General features: G+C 43.0%; 1 protein-coding gene across 2 annotated transcripts in view; it reads left to right on the top strand.

Moving 5' to 3' along the window:
- LOC124612936 (alpha-tocopherol transfer protein-like) overlaps positions 1-19,507 on the top strand; it is a 156,980-nt gene that overhangs the window by 45,581 nt on the left and 91,892 nt on the right. The window contains exon 2 of one of the 2 annotated variants that reach the window (XM_047141433.1): positions 4,866-5,018. The exons of the other annotated variant lie outside the window; for it this stretch is intronic. Coding sequence (XP_046997389.1) covers positions 4,880-5,018 — 139 coding nt within the window. The 5' untranslated portion in view covers positions 4,866-4,879. The remainder of the gene's footprint in view (positions 1-4,865; positions 5,019-19,507) is intronic. 2 annotated transcript variants of the gene reach the window in all.

Consider the following 19,507-nt stretch of genomic DNA (forward strand, 5'->3'; position numbering starts at 1 on the left):
TTTTCTTATCTACAATCTGCAACTGAATTTCTAACGTCCATTCTCTTCTTGATGACTTCGTTTGTGATTCTTTCTCGGCTAGATATCCCTGTGGACCGCCTCAAATGTCCATCTCCGTTACCGTCAACCTTTTTACTGTTTGCGATTCTAGTGTGTCCATACTTCTGATCCGTATGTCATAATGCTACCGATAATTGGCTTAAAGATTTTTCTTTTTGTTTCCTTTCTAATCTGTTAGTCCCATAAAATAACATTTTATGTGACGCTGGAGGCAGTCATTTTGAGCACCTACTATATTTAATTTGTAAATGATGAAGTCGTTGTTGTGGGCAGTAGCGGCTACCTGATAAAACAATTTGAACAAGTGAAGAAATTAGTCTCGATCCAAATGGATTTAGCCTGAATGTTTCACGTGTTGTGTGCTTTGCACATGTCTACACGTATGGTTCCTCCCTGTTTCCTAGCATTCATTCGTGCGGGGTGTCGCATTGTCCTGCTAGAGTTGCCCAAGTCCGTCGTAATGCACAATGGACATGAATGGCTGCAGGTGATCAGAGTACGCGAAGGAACTTGCCCCCCGTCTTGCAGCGATGTACCGTAGGTCTCTAGAAGAGCGTAGCGTTCCAAAGGATTGAAAAAGGGCACAGGTCATCCCCGTTTTCAAGAAGGGACGACGAACAGATGTGCAGAACTATAGACCTATATCTCTAAAGTCGATCAGTTGTAGAATTTTGGAACACGTATTATGTTCGAGTATAATGACTTTCCTGGAGTCTACAAATCTACTCTGTAGGAATCAGCATGGGTTTCGAAAAAGACGGTCGTGTGAAACCCAGCTCGCGCTATTCGTTCACGAGACTCAGAGGGCCATAGACACGGGTTCACAGGTAGATGCCGTGTTTCTTGACTTCCGCAAGGCGTTCGATACAGTTCCCCACAATCGTTTAATGAACAAAGTAAGAGCATATGGTCTATCAGACCAATCGTGTGATTGGATTGAAGAGTTCCTAGATAACAGAACGCAGCATGTCATTCTCAATGGAGAGAAGTCTTCCGAAGTAAGAGTGATTTCAGGTGTGCCACAGGGGAGTGTCATGGGACCGTTGCTGTTCACAATATACATAAATAACCTTGTGGATGACATCGGAAGTTCACTGAGGCTTTTTGCAGATGATGCTGTGGTGTATCGAGAGGTTGTAACAATGGAAAATTGTACTGAAATGCAGGAGGACCTGCAGCGAATTGACGCATGGTGCAGGGAATGGCAATTGAATCTCAATGTAGACAAGTGTAATGTGCTGCGAATACATAGAAAGATAGATCCATTATCATTTAGCTACAAAATAGCAGGTCAGCAACTGGAAGCAGTTAATTCCATAAATTATCTGGGAGTACGCATTAGGAGTGATTTAAAATGGAATGATCATATAAAGATGACCGTCGGTAAAGCAGATGCCAGACTGAGATTCATTGGAAGAATCCTAAGGAAAAGCAATCCAAAAACAAAGGAAGTAGGTTACAGTACGCTTGTTCGCCCACTGCTTGAATACTGCTCAGCGATGTGGGATCCGTACCAGATAGGGTTGATAGAGGAGATAGAGAAGATCCAACGGAGAGCAGCGCGCTTCGTTACAGGATCATTTAGTAATCGCGAAAACGTTACGGAGATGATAAATAAACTCCAGTGGAAGACTCTGCAGGAGAGACGCACAGTAGCTCGGTACGGGCTTTTGTTAAAGTTTCGAGAACATACCTTCACCGACGAGTCCAGCAGTATATTGGGCCTCCTACGTATATCTCGCGAAGAGACCATGAGGATAAAATCAGAGAGATTAGAGCCCACACAGAAGCATACAGACAATCCTTCTTTCCACGAACAATACGAGACTGGAATAGAAGGGAGAACCGATAGAGGTACTCAGGGTACCCTCCGCCACACACCGTCAGGTGGCTTGCGGAGTATGGATGTAGATGTAGACAGTTTGCTTACGTACGTGTCACCTGTCAGAGTCGTAACTAGACGTATTGGGGGTCCCATATGATTCCAACTGCACACGTCCCACGCCATTTCAGAGCCTCCATCAGCCTAAACAATCCCCTGATAAGCTGGAGGCTCCATGGATTCATGAGTTTGTCTCCATACTCGTACATTCGCACATTGCAATTTGAAACGAGACTCGTCCGACAAGGAAACATGCTTCCAGACAACAGTCCAATGATGTTGACGGGGCCAGGTGAGGCGTAGAGCTTTGTGTCATTGTCATAGTCATAGTCAAGGGCACACGAATGGGCCTTCTGTTCCGAAAGCCCATGTCGATGATGTTTCATTGAATGGTTCGCACGCTGACACTTTTTGATGTCCCAGCATTGAAATCTGCAGCAATCTGCCGAAGGGTTGCACTTCTGTCAGGTTTAACGATACACTTCAATCGTCGTTTGTCCCGTTCTTGCAAGATCTTTTACTTGATATTAATGGTCGTACGGGAAAATCTCCACTTCATCGCTACCTCGGAGATGCTGTGTCCCATCGCTCGTGCGCCGATTTTGACTTCCCCGTTCGAAATCACTTAAATCTTGATAACCCGCCATTGTAGCAGCAGTAACCGATGTAACAACTGCACCAGACACTTACTGTCTTACATAGGCGTTGCCGCCGGCCGATGTGCCCGAGCGGTTCAAGGCGCTTCAGTCTGGATCTGCGCGACCGCTACGGTCGCAGGTTCGAATCCTGCCTCGGGCATGGATGTGTGTGATGTCCTTAGGTTAGTTAGGCTTAAGTTGTTCTAAGTTCTAGGGGACTGATGACCTCAGCAGTTAAGTCCCATAGTGCTCAGAGCCACTTTTTAGGCGTTGCCGGCCGCAGATCCATATTCTGCCTGTTTACAAATCTCTGTATTTGAATACGCATGCCTATACAAGTTTCTTTGGCGCTTCAGTATATGTGTGTGTGAATTTTTAGGAAGTTAAAAACTAATGTCCAGTGTTTTCAGCCAGTTCTTGACATCATTGGTGCCACTATGTAAGTCTCGCATTGTGTTGACACATCTTGAAACGTCCCCTTATTAACAAATTATACACGACTGTGCTTAACCTGACACACAATATTTTGTTAGCGCAACGCAATCTGACTTTCAATAATCCCTACAAAAGAATGGGCCCTGACTAACATTAAACTATACCTTTCACAAATCACTTACCTCACAAAAATCTTCGCTACTCAAGCTACTGCAATACAGCGAGCGCCACTACTGCCAGCTAAATAAAAGATTCAAACTACTGAAGGCACTAACTACTGATAGGGATAGTTAGCAAATGAAAGATATTAATAGAGAACAAACAATGTATTTACCTTGATATCATCATATATAAATATAGCAGTTTATGACAAATTTCAAAACTCCGCCATCTCTCTCCCCACATCCACCACTGCTGGCGGCTCACCTCCAACTGGGCAACGCTACGCGCTGTTCACATCCAGCTGCCGCTGCCCAACACTACATTGGCAGACAACAATGCAAACCAGCCACAGACTGCACACAGCACAGCCAGTGATTTTCAGAGCGCTACGTGGCGTTACCAATATAAGAACCTAAACAGCCTACTTACATAGCCCCCATGCTCCCCACAAAAAATTTTACAAATTGGTTTGGGCAGTGGCCAATACAGATTTGAAAAAAATTTTTCATAATTACAATAACAAAGAAATCAAATGCACACACTTATTGATACAATGTTGGTCAAAAGCTAAAAATTTCTCACAGTCCATAAAGACAGTCCAGATTGTTCATCACAGTAAAAATGCAGAGTTTTTCTCAAAGTCTGAGCAGTAAAAGAAAATGCACACAGAAGTAGTGGATTTCCATGCAGTCTTGAAGAAGTAGTGTTGTCCTTCCAACGGAAAGACAGTGCTGACTCTTGACATGCATACAGGTAATGGGCCACAACAGAGCAAACCCACAGCAGAGTCAGTCGAAATTTTGAAGAGTATTGGTAGGTAGGTCATCACAGAGCAGACCCACTGGAGTCCTGGTAGAGATTGTGGTATTGGTGGGCCACCAGAGGTGCAGACCCACTGCAGTCCTTGTAGAAATAATGATATTGATGGATCATCAAAGATGTAGACCCACTGTACTCTGGCTGTGCTGTGTGCAGTCTGTGGCTGGTTTGCATTGTTGTCTGCCATTGTAGTGTTGGGCAGCGGCAGCTGGATGCGAACAGCGCGTAGCGTTGCGCAGTTGGAGGTGAGCCGCCAGCAGTGGTGGATGTGGGGAGAGAGATGGCGGAGGTTTTTAATTTGTCATGAACTGCTATATTTATATATGATGATATCAAGGCAAATACGTTGTTCGTTCTCTATTAATATCTTTCATTTGCTAACTATCCCTATCAGTAGTTAGTGCCTTCAGTAGTTTGAATCTTTTATTTAGCTGGCAGTAGTGGCGCTCGCTGTATTGCAGTAGTTCGAGTAATGAAGATTTTTGTGAGGTAAGTGATTTCTGGAAGGTATAGTTTAATGTTAGTCAGGGCCATTCTTTTGTAGGGATTCTTGAAAGTCAGATTGCGTTGCGCTAAAAATATTGTGTGTCAGGTTAAGCACAGTCGTGTATAATTTGTTAAAAAGGGGACGTTTCAATCTCCTTCTTGGACACTCCATCGTCAAGTGCTGTTGTGCTGTTTCGTCTGTAACACACTGTCGCAATCGTAGAAGGGTTTTTCAGTTTTTCTCCACTTATATGATTTGTTCTAATTTAAAGATGCCCATTCCTTCCGTGGTAAACTGAAACCACAGAAAGCTCTGCATGGACTGTTGATCAAACCCGAGTTAATGGCCTCTGCCGACACCGGACTTTCCTGCTCTTTTACAGGAAACTGTTTGAAAATGAAGTTCGAGTTTGCCACGGCAGAGCAACGGGCGGCCATCAGGAAACAGCTGGGCACCAGTGAGGACGAGATCCAGCAGTCGCTGGCCACGCTGAGGGACTGGTTGCAGGCCCAGCCGCACCTACCGGACACCATAGGTAACTCGGACCAGAAGTAGACCAGTGTTACAAAACTGTTTTCATCTATTACTCAATTCACTTCCAAAACAACTGCACATCCTCGTATGTGGTTTCAGGTTAGTAATTAACTGCATGTTGTGAGAGCTCTAATGTTTATGAGTTGTTGCTCTGTGTACACACCAGCTCAGTTCTCTTCTCATTTCTGTCTCTTCGCTTCCACGTTAGTATCGGACTGTATACAACAAACATACCATCCTAATCTAAGAGTCTAGATCCATAGGTGTTGGTACAGTTCCTCCGTCCGATTTCCTTTCTATCCCCCACAGTTGACAACTCCCCTGTTCGTGCATTGTGTTCGTGCAGTGTGTGTGTGTGTGTGTGTGTGTGTGTGTGTGTGTGTGTGTGTGTGTGTGTGCATATGTGTTCTTCGCTCTTCTTTTGTAGCAACGTTTCGTTTTGCGACTGCATTATGGCTTTCTCATTCCTCCTCCATCTTCACAGCACTCGTGATGTCTAAATTTTTTAAATTCTGTGCTTGCAGTGTAATTTCTCCCACGTTCAGCTTCCAACGTAGAAATGCAAGATTATTCTACCCTTAATGGTGAAGAGCTTTTGTTTGTAGAGCAAACTCATGAACTTCATACGAAGGTAGGAACTTTAATAGTGGTAACCACTTATTTACAGCTCGTACAAAATAGATACGTGTTTCAAAGTTTTACTGACCTCCAAAGTAGTCACCAGCATTGTGTATAACCCGCTTCTAGCGATGTGGAAGTCGTAGGATACTCTTAGCAGCGCCAGTTGTGTTGACAGTTCGAGCGGCGCGGTCTATTGCCTGACGAATTTGTAGCAGTTCTGAAGCGAATGCCGTGAAGTGTATCCTTCAGTTTAGAAATCGAGTTGAACTTACGAGGGCTTAAGTCAGGGGAGTAAAGTAGGTGGTATAGCACTTAGCGGTCCAATCAGTCGAACAAATCAGTGACAGCTTGCACTGTACGTGCTTGAGCATTGTCCTGCAAAATGATGGTCAGGCCCTGCAGAAAGTGTCATCACTTCTGCCCCTCTATTGTTCGTTTTTGGAACCCTACCTACGACCAGCATAGAGACAGAAGTGATGACACTTTCTGCAGGACCTGACCATCATTTTGCAGGACAATGCTCAAGCACGTAAAGTGCGAGCTGTTACTGATTTGTTTGACTGATGGGGCTGCTAAGTTCTATACCATCTACTGCACTCCCCTGACTTAAGCCCTCGTGAGTTCAACTCGAATTCTAAACTGAAGGATACACTTCACGGCATTCGCTTAAGAAATGCTACAAATTCGTCGGGCAATAGACCGCGCCGCTCGAACTGACAACTGGCGCTGCTAAGAGTATCTTACGACTTCCACATCGGTAGCAGCGGGTTATACACAATCCTAGTGACTACTCTGGAGGCCAGTAAAACTTTGAAACACGTATCTATTTTGTACGAGCTGTAAATAAATAGTTGCCACTATTAAAGTTCCAAACCTCGTATAATATTTGCTAAGAAAAGGCACTGAAATGACAGACAAATGACGTTTTATTTAAATGACAATACCGTTACACGGAAAATCCACATACGAGAACAAACGTTTTTGCGTAAAGTATTCTAGAAACGTTTAAAACTGAATAAGTATTATTCCTTATAGTGCACAGTTCAGTTCCGGAAGCTCGTCTTTCGGGTGCTCCTCTCGTCTTCCCTATAGCAGCAAACCAACGCAGCAGTGTCACAGTGAGAGATCTCTCTGTTACCACCTAAACACGATATTATTTCACTTGCTCTCCCATGGCAGTTATCGGAAACACACAGTGACGTTACAATGAACAAGTACAGTGATGTCGAAGGAAAACGCATCCCAGAGGTCTGTTGCGCATATACTATCAGGTATACTCACGCTAAGCCGTGCAAAGCTGCCTTACTCCCAGATTCAGTAATACTGTGGCAGACTAATACTCGTGTCTTCATACGTATAATGGAAATACAGTCGGGAAACCAGTCAGCGTGAAGGCCGCAATACCTGAAACAACCTGTCGATTCCTCTACGTGACACGATCTTTTCTTCAATTTACACAACATATATTACATACACTGTGCCCATCAGAATTCTATTAGTCTTTCTACTTCTGCATCTAAATACTCCATAAGCCACCATACGGTGTATGGCGGAGGGTACCTTGTACCACTACTATCCATTCCCTTCCGTGTTCCAATCGCAAACGGAGAGAAGAAAGAACAACTGTCTATATGCGTCCGCACGAACCCTAAATTCTCTTGTCTTCGTGGTGTCTGCGAGATTAACACTTCAATTTTTTAATCGATCTTTTATCTCGTGTAAGAGTTGTAACTGTCATAGGAACTAGAGTGCTGCAACGCTCAATGTTTGACCGGTCACTGCTCGCCTGTTGACAGGGGGACCGAGCCGCTCGTGTCCGGCCCCACACGACTCGGCTCGGTCACGTACTCGCCCCATGTCTGATGTCCGGATTCCGGACACGCGGATAACCGAGCGTGGCCGGTCACCGCTGACGTCTCACCTCGCCTCACCACGGCTCGCTGCACTGTACTGTACTGTACAATCCAACGCCTCTCTCTCTCTCTCTCTCTCTCTCTCTCTTTCTCTTTCTCTCTCTCTCTCTAACAAACACACACACAGTGTATTTATCTCTCTCTCTCTCTCTCTTTTAATACAAAAGTAACATTTCCAAGAACGGGTACGTGACACACCTAAATTTATAAAGCACCTGGAAAGTAAAATGATATTTCAATACAATCGCGGACAGAAGACGAGTCTCATTTCCAAACAAAAGATATATTTTTCCTTTCATTTATAGGAAACATTAAATAAGTGCTTTCCCTGTAATCTAGAAGACAACCATCTTCATAAAGAAAGCATACAAAGAACATTAAACATTTACAGACGTAACTTGCCATACTTTTCAATTGTTTGCAAACATAAACAAAATTATTGTTGGACAGCAGTAAATCGCTAACGCGTTCCGGATTTAATTGGCTGCGCCAATTTGTTAGTAACATGCCGGCTTTACTAAAGCACCTTTCACTAGGTACGCTTGTTGCTGGGATACATAAAATACGTCTTGCAACTGCAGCCAAACCTGGCAGATCTGTTTCATGTCTGCTCCACCACTTTAAGATGTCATCATCATCCTGTCCGGGGCGCATTAAAATGTACAGATCTACTTTATCTGCTGCGGATGATCTGTTGTTCCTCCATTCCTTGAAACAATCTCTCTTTCTGGATGGTGATGACACAGTACTTGAAGGATCTATGATAATAAACAAAAGAGACAAGTAATACAGAACTGCTATGGGAATCATCGAAACGTTCCCGTAAGAGACCGATGACCTCGCTGCTTGGTCTCTCCCCCAAACAACCCGACTCCCGTTCCCATAAAAACGAGATGTTTTACGTTAATGAAATATTATACGAGTCACAACATTCCCGTTTCTCTATAACTATGTAAAAACGATTATGATAATGATTGTATGTTGTACCTGCGTACGTAGCACACATTTGTCGCACATTGCTAAGAATTTCCTGCTTTTCACTTATTTCAAGCATATTAAGATCACGGAAGGACGGCCAAAGAAACGATCTTTGTGAGGTATCTTGCAACTGTGTTTCCTTAAATGAGTGATTCCCGACAGGAAAAACAACAATGTGGAGCAGTTTATGCACGATACGTACCCAGTAGACGCACTGTTTTCATCTACAACCAACAGAAATGTACTCCATACTTGGCTTTTTACACCTTCCCGTTTCTTTAGTGTGTAAACATTGGTTTCAATCTTACGTCTTACTACACTGGCTTCCTCGCGCTGCATGATTACAGAGAGGCACACACCACAAATGAGAAACCCGTACTGGCTGCAGTGTCACACGGATAATAACACGTGTAAATATGTTTGAAGTTATGTGCTACGTATTCGGTCACGACTTCTATGCTCGGCCACAAGAACTAGTGCGGGTAGCCTATCCAGTTAGGATGTGCTCGCCCCACCTCGTATTTTGTGCCCGCTTACTCGGTCATGCAGGACTCTAATAGGAACCTACTTAAATACCCGGGGATTTTAACAATGAAATCATGTTTATTTACATTAATACCCAAAGTAGTTCACCAAATTATCTCAATAAGCGCTTGAACAACAGTGAAGGTACAATGTACTGATCCAACGGCGTTGCTACAGACACATTTGGATGTATATTCCACGACAATGAAAACAAATTTATGCCTCATACTGCAATATTAAGGTCTGTTCCCATGTCTGCAGAAAATAGTAATAAATCGAAGAGGGTGCACAGGGCTAAATTAATACATCAGGTCATCTGCAACACAGGGATGTTGGGGCAACGTCTGTATTGAATTTTTGTCATAGTACGGAGTGTTCAAAAAGTCTCTCAGCAGTGCCGTATGATTGTTAGCCGCGCGTGCCGTATGACTGTTCGCCTGCCTGTGTTTTTCAACGAAACAATAAACGCACAACGATACTGCAGTGATATTCTGTACCCATTCATAGCAGAACTTGTGTTAAGTGAAATACTGCACGGTTATTTTCAACAAGATGGTGCAATCGCGCATACAGCTCGCGTTTCAATGTCATTGCTTGCTGATGTTTTTGGTGCTCGCATAATTTCACAAGGACTTTGGCCTCCACGATCGCCTGACCTAACACCACCTGACTTTTTCTTCTGGGGTGCAGCGAAAGCAACCGTCTATAAAAACCGTCCAAAATCCATCGATGAAATGAAAACTGCACTATCTACTTTCACTGCTCCTGTTACAGAAGAAATATTACAGCTTGTGTTTGGAAACATGATTAGACGAACTGAATTGTGTATTCAACAACAGAGCAGACACTTTCAACATTTAATGTGAAAATTTGTGAGTAACAAGCAATATTCAATAAATTAATAACTTGTATTTCACTCAGTTTCATTTCGGTATATTCACTGCGGCATACGGCACGCGCGCCTAACAATCATACGACACTGCGGTGAGACTTTTTGAACACCCCGTATAACATTTAAACTACGGTAAAATAGTGATATACGCCCCTTTCTTTACGCTTATCATTGGTATATTTGCCTTATCCTGACCTGTACTTGGTTTTTCATTTACCTGGCAAACATGTTTTTGTTATTAGTTCAAATGGTTCAAATGGTTCTGAGCACTATGCGACTTAACTTTTGAGGTCATCAGTCGCCTAGAACTTAGAACTAATTAAACCTAACTAACCTAAGGACATCACACACATCCATTCCCGAGGCAGGATTCGAACCTGCGACCGTAGCGGTCGCTCGGTTCCAGTTTGTAGCGCCTAGAACCGCACGGCGACTCCGGCCGGCTTTTGTTATTGGCTCAAATGGCTCTGAGCACTATGGGACTCAACTGCTGAGGTCATTAGTCCCCTAGAACTTAGAACTAGTTAAACCTAACGACATCACAAACATCCATGCCCGAGGCAGGATTCGAACCTGCGACCGTAGCGGCCTTGCGGTTCCAGACTGCAGCGCCTTTAACCGCACGGCCACTTCGGCCGGCATTTTGTTATTGTTCTTACATGTAAAATGACCTGCCAACATTGGTATTTTTTATTTTTGTGAGGCTCTGGTACGGAAAACTATTTGTTTTGGTTTGTTATTTATAGATTATGTTGCGTATTTTAATCGTAGTGGCACAGAAACATATCTCCAGATCTTGAAAGGCAGTAATGATCTGGACCACTTACTAACAATAGAAGAAAAATATCACATCCAGAAAGCTGTCATACTGGACAGAAATGTCATAAATGATGAAACAGTACTGTGTGACAAAACATCAATTGACTCTCTAAACCATCTATGAGCGCATCTTTGTTCAGTGCAGGGTTCCACACCTGATGCAGCTGTAGACCGCTGTCCTCGTTAATTACTCAGTACTGATGCCTAATTTCTTCGGCCACTTTAATCGCACTAACCCATAATGAGGAAGACTGCCTAAGTATACTGGTTTTGTTGTGGCCCATAGAATGACCAGTTTTTATACCATCGTTGGCAACGGCTGGTTTGGTGGTTTGGTATAACTCAGAGTGGCGGCTACGTTAATGGCACGCTTCTTCTGCTATATGTACAGTTTCCCCAATGTATTCTTGCATGCAGTGTCAGAGGTTTGGTGGGCCCTAGTTTGGTAAAGGCGTAGATCATGCTTTACTGTACATAATAGTGTCGACATCTTTGGGGGTGGGTGAAATACACATTTGACATTGGGTCGCTCTAAGACTGTTCTCACTTTTCCATATCTGCATCTACATCTATATCTACATACAGGGTGTTTCAAAAATGACTGGTATATTTGAAACGGCAATAAAAACTAAACGAGCAGCGATAGAAATACACCGTTTGTTGCAATATGCTTGGGACAACAGTACATTTTCAGGCGGACAAACTTTCGAAATTACAGTAGTTACAATTTTCAACAACAGATGGCGCTGCAAGTGATGTGAAAGATATAGAAGACAACGCAGTCTGTGGGTGCGCCATTCTGTACGTCGTTTTTCTGCTGTAAGCGTGTGCTGTTCACAACGTGCAAGTGTGCTGTAGACAACATGGTTTATTCCTTAGAACAGAGGATTTTTCTGGTGTTGGAATTCCACCGCCTAGAACACAGTGTTGTTGCAACAAGACGAAGTTTTCAACGGAGGTTTAATGTAACCAAAGAACCGAAAAGCGATACAATAAAGGATCTGTTTGAAAAATTTCAACGGACTGGGAACGTGACGGATGAACGTGCTGGAAAGGTAGGGCGACCGCGTACGGCAACCACAGAGGGCAACGCGCAGCTAGTGCAGCAGGTGATCCAACAGCGGCCTCGGGTTTCCGTTCGCCGTGTTGCAGCTGCGGTCCAAATGACGCCAACGTCCACGTATCGTCTCATGCGCCAGAGCTTACACCTCTATCCATACAAAATTCAAACGCGGCAACCCCTCAGCGCCGCAACCATTGCTGCACGAGAGACATTCGCTAACGATATAGTGCACAGGATTGATGACGGCAATATGCATGTGGGCAGCATTTGGTTTACTGACGAAGCTTATTTTTACCTGGACGGCTTCGTCAATAAACAGAACTGGCACATATGGGGAACCGAAAAGCCCCATGTTGCAGTCCCATCGTCCCTGCATCCTCAAAAAGTACTGGTCAGGGCCGCCATTTCTTCCAAAGGAATCATTGGCCCATTTTTCAGATCCGAAACTATTACTGCATCATGCTATCTGGACATTCTTCGTGAATTTGTGGCGGTACAAACTGCCTTAGACGACACTGCGAACACCTCGTGGTTTATGCAAGATGGTGTCCGGCCACATCGCACGGCCGACGTCTTTAATTTCCTGAATGAATATTTCGATGATTATGTGATTGCTTTGGGCTATCCGAAACATACAGGAGGCGGCGTGGATTGACCTCCCTATTCGCCAGACATGAACCCCTGTGACTTCTTTCTGTGGGGACACTTGAAAGACCAGGTGTACCGCCAGAATCCAGAAACAATTGAACAGCTGAAGCAGTACATCTCATCTGCATGTGAAGCCATTCCGCCAGACACGTTGTCAAAGGTTTCGGGTAATTTCATTCAGAGACTACGCCATATTATTGCTACGCATGGTGGATATGTGGAAAATATCGTACTATAGAGTTTCCCAGACCGCAGCGCCATCTGTTGTTGAAAATTGTAACTACTGTAATTTCGAAAGTTTGTCTGTCTGAAAATGTACTGTTGTCCCAAGCATATTGCAACAAACGGTGTATTTCTATTGCTGCTCGTTTAGTTTTTATTGCCGTTTCAAATATACCGATCATTTTTGAAACACCCTGTAAATACTGCGGAAGCCACCTGGCGGTATCTTCTGGTGACACCAACTTGTCGCCCCTTCCCTTTTCCACTCGCGAACGGTGCGTGGGAAGAACGATTGTCAGTAAGTCTCCGTATTTGGTATAATTTCTCGAGTTTTCTCATCGTAGTCATTTCGCGAGATGTATGTAGGAGGAATTAATGTGTTGTTCGACACTTCGCGCAAAGTGCTGTCTCGGAAGTTCAATAGCAGACCTCTTCCTGGTGCACAAAGCCACTCTCGTAACGTCTGCGACTGACTTCGTGTAGCATATCTGTAACGCTCTCGTGCCGTCTAAACGATGCCGTGAGCAAATGCGCTGCTGTTCGTTGGATCCTATCTATCTGTTCTATCAGTCCTACCTGTTAATGGACCCAGAATGATGATCAATATTCAAGAATCGGTCGAACAAGCGCCTTGTAAGCCACTTCTTTCGTGGATGTGATACATTTCCTTACGATTCTTCGTATTAATCTCAGTCTGGCGTCTGATTTTCCTACAATTTGTTTATGCGGTCATTCCACTTAAGGTCGCTCTGGCTATTTACGGTGTGTATTGTTTCCAGCAGTTTGTCGTCAATAGGGCAGTTGTACAGTAATGGATTCCCTTTTCCTAATGTTACGTTTATTTACGATCAGGGACAACTGTCAGAGACTTCGGCGCTCATCAGTCTTTTGTAAATAATTCTGCAGATCGATACCTCCTTCCGACGCTGCTCCTTTCTTATAAGCAACCGCATCACCTGCGAAATATCTTAGCTTCTACTAGATAATTTATATACATTTTGTGTGTGTGTTTGCGAATTCCTAAGGGAACAAACTGCTGAGGTCATCGGTCCCTAAACTTACGCACTACTTAAACTAACTTATGCTAAGAACAACACACACCCATGCCCGAGAGAGGACTCTAATCTCCGGCGGGAGGGGTTACGCAATCCGTGACATGACCCCTCAAACCATGCGGCCACTCCACCCGGCTTATATACATTCAAACAGTCACGGTCGTATCACACTTTCTTGGGGTGCTCCGGATATTACCTCTAAATCTGCAGATTATGTTCTGGTAAGAACGTTCTGTCTGCACGGATGTCTTGAATATAGTTGCAAATCTGGTCTGATTAGTAACGAGCATAAAAACCGATTCAGGGATTAGTGAACACAGGGTTGTCGTATTGTAATCCCCAAATCCTCGAGAAATAAGAGAAAAATATATCTATTCAAAAAAGCAGATAAAAATTCACTTGACGCCTTCCTGAGAGACAATGTCCACTCATTCCAAATTAATAGACCAGATGTGGGTTAGATTCAAAGAAATAGTATCAGCAGCAATTGAGAGATTTATACCAAATAAACTAACAAACGACGGAGCTGATCCCCCTTGGTATACATAACGGGTTGCAGAAACAACGAAACATACACGCCAAATTTAAACAGACGCAAAATTTCCAAGATTGGCGATCTTTTACAGAAGCTCGAAATTTAGCGCAGACTTCAATGCGAGATACTTATAACAGTTTTCACAACGAAACTTTGTCTCGAAATCTGGCAGACATTCCAAAGAGTTCTGGTTGTATATAAAGTATGTTAGCGGCAAGAAACAATGAATGCGTTCTCTGCGCGATAGCAATGGAGATACTATCGAAGACAGTGCTAACAAAGCAGAGATGCTAAACACAGCCTTCCGAAATGCCTTCACTAAAGAAGACGAAGTAAATATTCCAGAATTCGAATCAAGAACAGCTGCTAACATGAGTAACGCAGAAGTAAATATCCTCTGAGTAGTGGAGCAACTTAAATCACTTAATAAAAGCAAGTCTTCTGGTCCAGACTCTATACCAATTAGGTTCCTTTCGGAATATGCTGATGCACTAGCTCCATACTTAACAATCACATACAACCGTTCGCTCGACGAAAGATCCGTACCCAAAGACTGGAAACTGGCACAGGTGACACTATAGTTCAATTCTTTTATCTTGGCGGCTCGCGCATGCCCGCCCAGACGCAGGAGATCGCTGCGTTGCCAGTTGCACACGACGCACGCGCCAAGAGAAGCAGCGCCATAGTATAGCATAGTTCGCAAACTTACGTTTAGGGGGGAACGCGCAGTTCATGAAGTCAAGCCACCACGGCCGCATTAACCCTTTCGCTGCTACAGAGACGTGCTCCCTGCATTCCGCGCTGTGCGTGATTTTGTCACTGCACTGCTCGCCTGTGCTGACACATGGTGTTCCGACTGCTTTGACACTCTTATCATTAGATTCCACAAAAACTATATGGCCCAAAAATTAGATTTTTACACATCTTCTTGGCTGATACCTTCCCCCCATAAATGACTTAATTTTGTTTCGATGTTCAACTCAGTTATTATGCAGCATTAAATATAGTAAACCATTGCACGAAATTTTGAAGAGTTTGCAGAGGTAACAGTCCATAGAGTATACTTTCCGTATGGTCGATTTTAGTTGCCACAATGTTGAGAATGAACTGTGGACAAGATACCTAAATTTCATATAAAATTTACTGTATAACAATATCTCATTTAATTTAAGTACCACCTAGGTGTCGTATGTAATATTGAAAAATATTCAGTCTTTCGCTACTCTAACAAAAGTTTTATTTACACTGGGCACGTTTGGTTTATTTTAAAGCACTTCAATCAATCAAACGGAAGTAGACAAAATACATTAAACAAAACTGTGGACTTACAAAAACATTAGGACTTGAATATACCGTCTGTCAGTGAAGTGCTCAGAGCTATGTCAAATATAATTTTTATGTGTGGCACACACAAACAGTGTTTATTTGCTAAAACACTGATCAGCCGACACAAACGTTGAATATTGTGTTACCGCAGCACAAAACTACGAAAGGTGACTTGGCAATGGAGGAGACAATGCTGTCCACTGAAGATGCTTCAAAAGAGAGAAACGCGTCTGGTCTAAATAAGTCACTTATTACAGTTGCAGAAGAAGAATATATTTCAATACCATTGGTAAAACTGCGACTGTGGAACAAAAACAATAAAGAGAACGTGAGTACCATTATGTATGTGCCATACCTTTCATTGATCGAAGTGCTTTAAAATAAAGCCAAACGCGCCCGGTGTAAATAAAACTTTTATTACAGTCGCGAAAGCTTGAATATTTCTCAATATTACATACAATACTATGTGGTACTTAAATTAAATGAGATATTGCTATACAGTAAATTTTATATGAAATTTGGGTATCTTGTCCACATTTCATTCTCAACATTGTGGCAACTAAAATCGACCATACGGAAAGTATACGCTATGGACTTTTACCTCTACAAACTCTTCAAAATTTCGTGCAATGGTTTACTACATTTAATGCTGCACAATAACTGAGTTGAACATCGAAACAAAATTAAGTCATTTGTGGGGGGAAGGTATCAGTCAAGAAGATGTGTAAAAAACAAATTTTTGGGCCAAATAGTTTTTGTGATATCGAATGATAAGTGTGTCAAAGCACTGGGAACACCATGTGTCTGCACAGGCGAGCAGTGCAGTGATGACAAAATCGCGCACAGCGCGGAATGCGGGGAGCACGTCTCTGTAGCAGCGAAAGGTTTAATGAAGAGACAAAGCACTAGAAATTTCAAAAAATTGCATTCAAACGAATGAATCCGTGAAATAAGACACTTCGATATTATTTTTAAATAAAAGAAAATATTTAAGCACCACAAGATGTTTGAACTATTCACCTTTTGCTTATTAGCCCAACGCCTTAACCATTACGCTAAGGCAGCTTTTCAAGATCGGCGACTTCATGAGGACTCTAACAGGTCACGCAAAATACTGACAAACACTGTTGATATGACTATGAATTACTCACACTTCGTCGAAGTACAATGAGAAATAAACAATTACCGCTGTTCTTTATTGCGAAAAAGCGGTTCGTGGGATTGATACAAACACCTTTCCTTGCTATCGCCTGAATTAGGAGTCTTATTGCTTGTTTGGTTTAATTAATTAATAGAATATGAAGCAATTGGTATAAAGAATGTTTTTTCCAAACTTTCTATAAAAGAAAATGTGCTATCAAGACATTGCTTTTGTTCTATTACTTTATTTATGACTGAACATTTCTAAAACTGAAGACACTCGTCCGTGCTCTGCTCTGCAGTCGAGATCTGGCAACGTCGTTCTCTGTTCATTGGCTGACTGTGTTTTGTGACGTCAGATGCGCAAAACGAACCCAAACTCGGCCGCCAACATAAATGACGCGCACTTTAATATTCAAGAAAGGTAGTAGGTGTAATCCACTAAATTACAGTCCCATATCGTTAACGTCGATATTCAGTAGGATTTTAGAACATTTATTGTTTTCGAACATTATGAATTACCTCGAAGAAAACGGTCTATTGACACACAGTCAAGATGGGTTTGGAAAACATCGTTCCTGTGACACACAACTAGCTCTTTATTCATATGAAGTGTTGAGTGCAACTGACGAGGGATTTCAGATCGATTCCGTATTTCTGGATTTCCGGAAGGCTTTTGACACTGTGCCACGCAAGCGGATCGTAGTGAAATTGCGTGCTTATGGAATATCGTCTCAGTTATGTGACTGGATTTGCGATTTGCTGTCAGAGAGGTCACAGTTCGTAGTAATTGACGGAATGTCATCGACTAAAACAGAAGTGATTTCTGGCGTTCCCCAAGGTAGTGTTATAGGCCCTTTGCTGTTCCTTATTTATACAGGGTGTTACAAAAAGGTACGGCCAAACTTTCAGGAAACATTCCTGACACACAAAGAAAGAAAAGATGTTATGTGGACATGTGTCCGGGAACGCTTACTTTCCACGTTAGAGCTCATTTTATTACTTATCTTCGAATCACATTAATCATGGAATGGAAACACACAGCAACAGAAAGTACCAGCGTGACTTCAAACACTTTGTTACAGGAAATGTTCAAAATGTCCTCCGTCAGCGAGGATACATGCATTCACCCTCCGTCGCATGGAATCCCTGATGTGCTGATGCAGCCCTGGAGAATGGCGTATTGTATCACAGCCGTCCACAATACGAGCACGAAGAGTCTCTACATTTGGTACCGGGGTTGCGAAGACAAGAGCTTTCAAATGCCCCCATAAATGAAACTCAAGAGGGTTGAGGTCAGGAGAGCGTGGAGGCCATGGAATTGGTCCGCCTCTACCAATCCATCGGTCACCGAATCTGTTGTTGAGAAGCGTACGAACACTTCGACTGAAATGTGCAGGAGCTCCATCGTGCATGAACCACATGTTGTGTCGTACTTGTAAAGGCACATGTTCTAGCAGCACAGGTAGAGTATCCCGTATGAAATCATGATAACGTGCTCCATTGCGCGTAGGTGGAAGAACGAACTAAAATGAGCTCTAACATGGAAATTAAGCGTTTCCGGACACATGTCCACATAACATCTTTTCTTTATTTGTGTGTCAGGAATGTTTCCTGAAAGTTTGGCCGTACCTTTTTGTAACACCCTGTATAAACGATTTGGGAGACAATATGAGCAGACGTCTTCCGTTGTTGCAGATGACGCTGTCGTTTATTGACTAATAAAGTCATCAGAAGATCAAAACAAACTGCAAAACGATTTAGAAGAAATATCGGAATGGAGCGAAAAGTGGCAGTTGATCCTAAATAATTAAAAATGGCTGGTTCAAATGGCTCTGAGCACTATGGGACTTAACATCTATGGTCATCAGTCCCCTAGAACTTAGAACTACTTAAACCTAACCAACCTAATGACATCACACACATCCATGTCCGAGGCAGGATTCGAACCTGCGACCGTAGCAGTCGCGCGGCTCCGGACGGAGCACCTAGAACCGCTAGACCACCGCGGCCGGCTAAATAATGAAAAGTGTGGTCATCCACATGAGTGCTAAAAGGAACTCGTTAAACTTCGGTTACACGATAAATTAGTCTAATCTAAAAGCAGTAAATTCAACTAAATACCTAGGTATTACAATTAAGAACAACTTAAATTGGAAGGAAAACATACAAAATATTGTGGGGAACGCTAATCAAAGACTGCGTTTTATTGGCAGGACACTTAGAAAACGTAACAGACCTACTAAGGAGACTGCCTACACTACGCTTGTACGCTTGTCCGTCCTCTTTTAGAATACTGCTGCTCGGTGTGGGAACCTTACCAGATAGGACTGATGGAGTACATCGAAGAAGTTCAAAGAAAGGCAGCACGTTTTGTATTATGACGAAATACGGGAGAGAGTGTCACAGAAATGATACAGTATTTGGACTGGACATCATTAAAAGAAAGGCGTTTTTCGTTGCAAAGGAATCGTCTCACGAAATTCCAATCACCAACTTTGTCCTCCGAATGCGAAAATATTTTGTTGACACCTACCTACATAGGGAGTAACGATCACCACGATAAAATAAGGGAAATCAGAGCTCGTACGGAAAGATATAGGCGTTTATTCTTTTCCGCGCGCTATACGAGATTGGAGTAATAGAGAATTGTGAAGGTGGTTGGGTGAACCCTCTGGCAGGCACTTGAATGTGATTTGCAGAGTTCCCTTGTAGATGTAGATGTATACTCGGTAAATTCGTATATATAAATT

Source organism: Schistocerca americana, chromosome 4 (genome assembly GCF_021461395.2).
Source record: "Schistocerca americana isolate TAMUIC-IGC-003095 chromosome 4, iqSchAmer2.1, whole genome shotgun sequence".
Taxonomy (NCBI): Eukaryota; Metazoa; Arthropoda; class Insecta; order Orthoptera; family Acrididae; genus Schistocerca; species Schistocerca americana.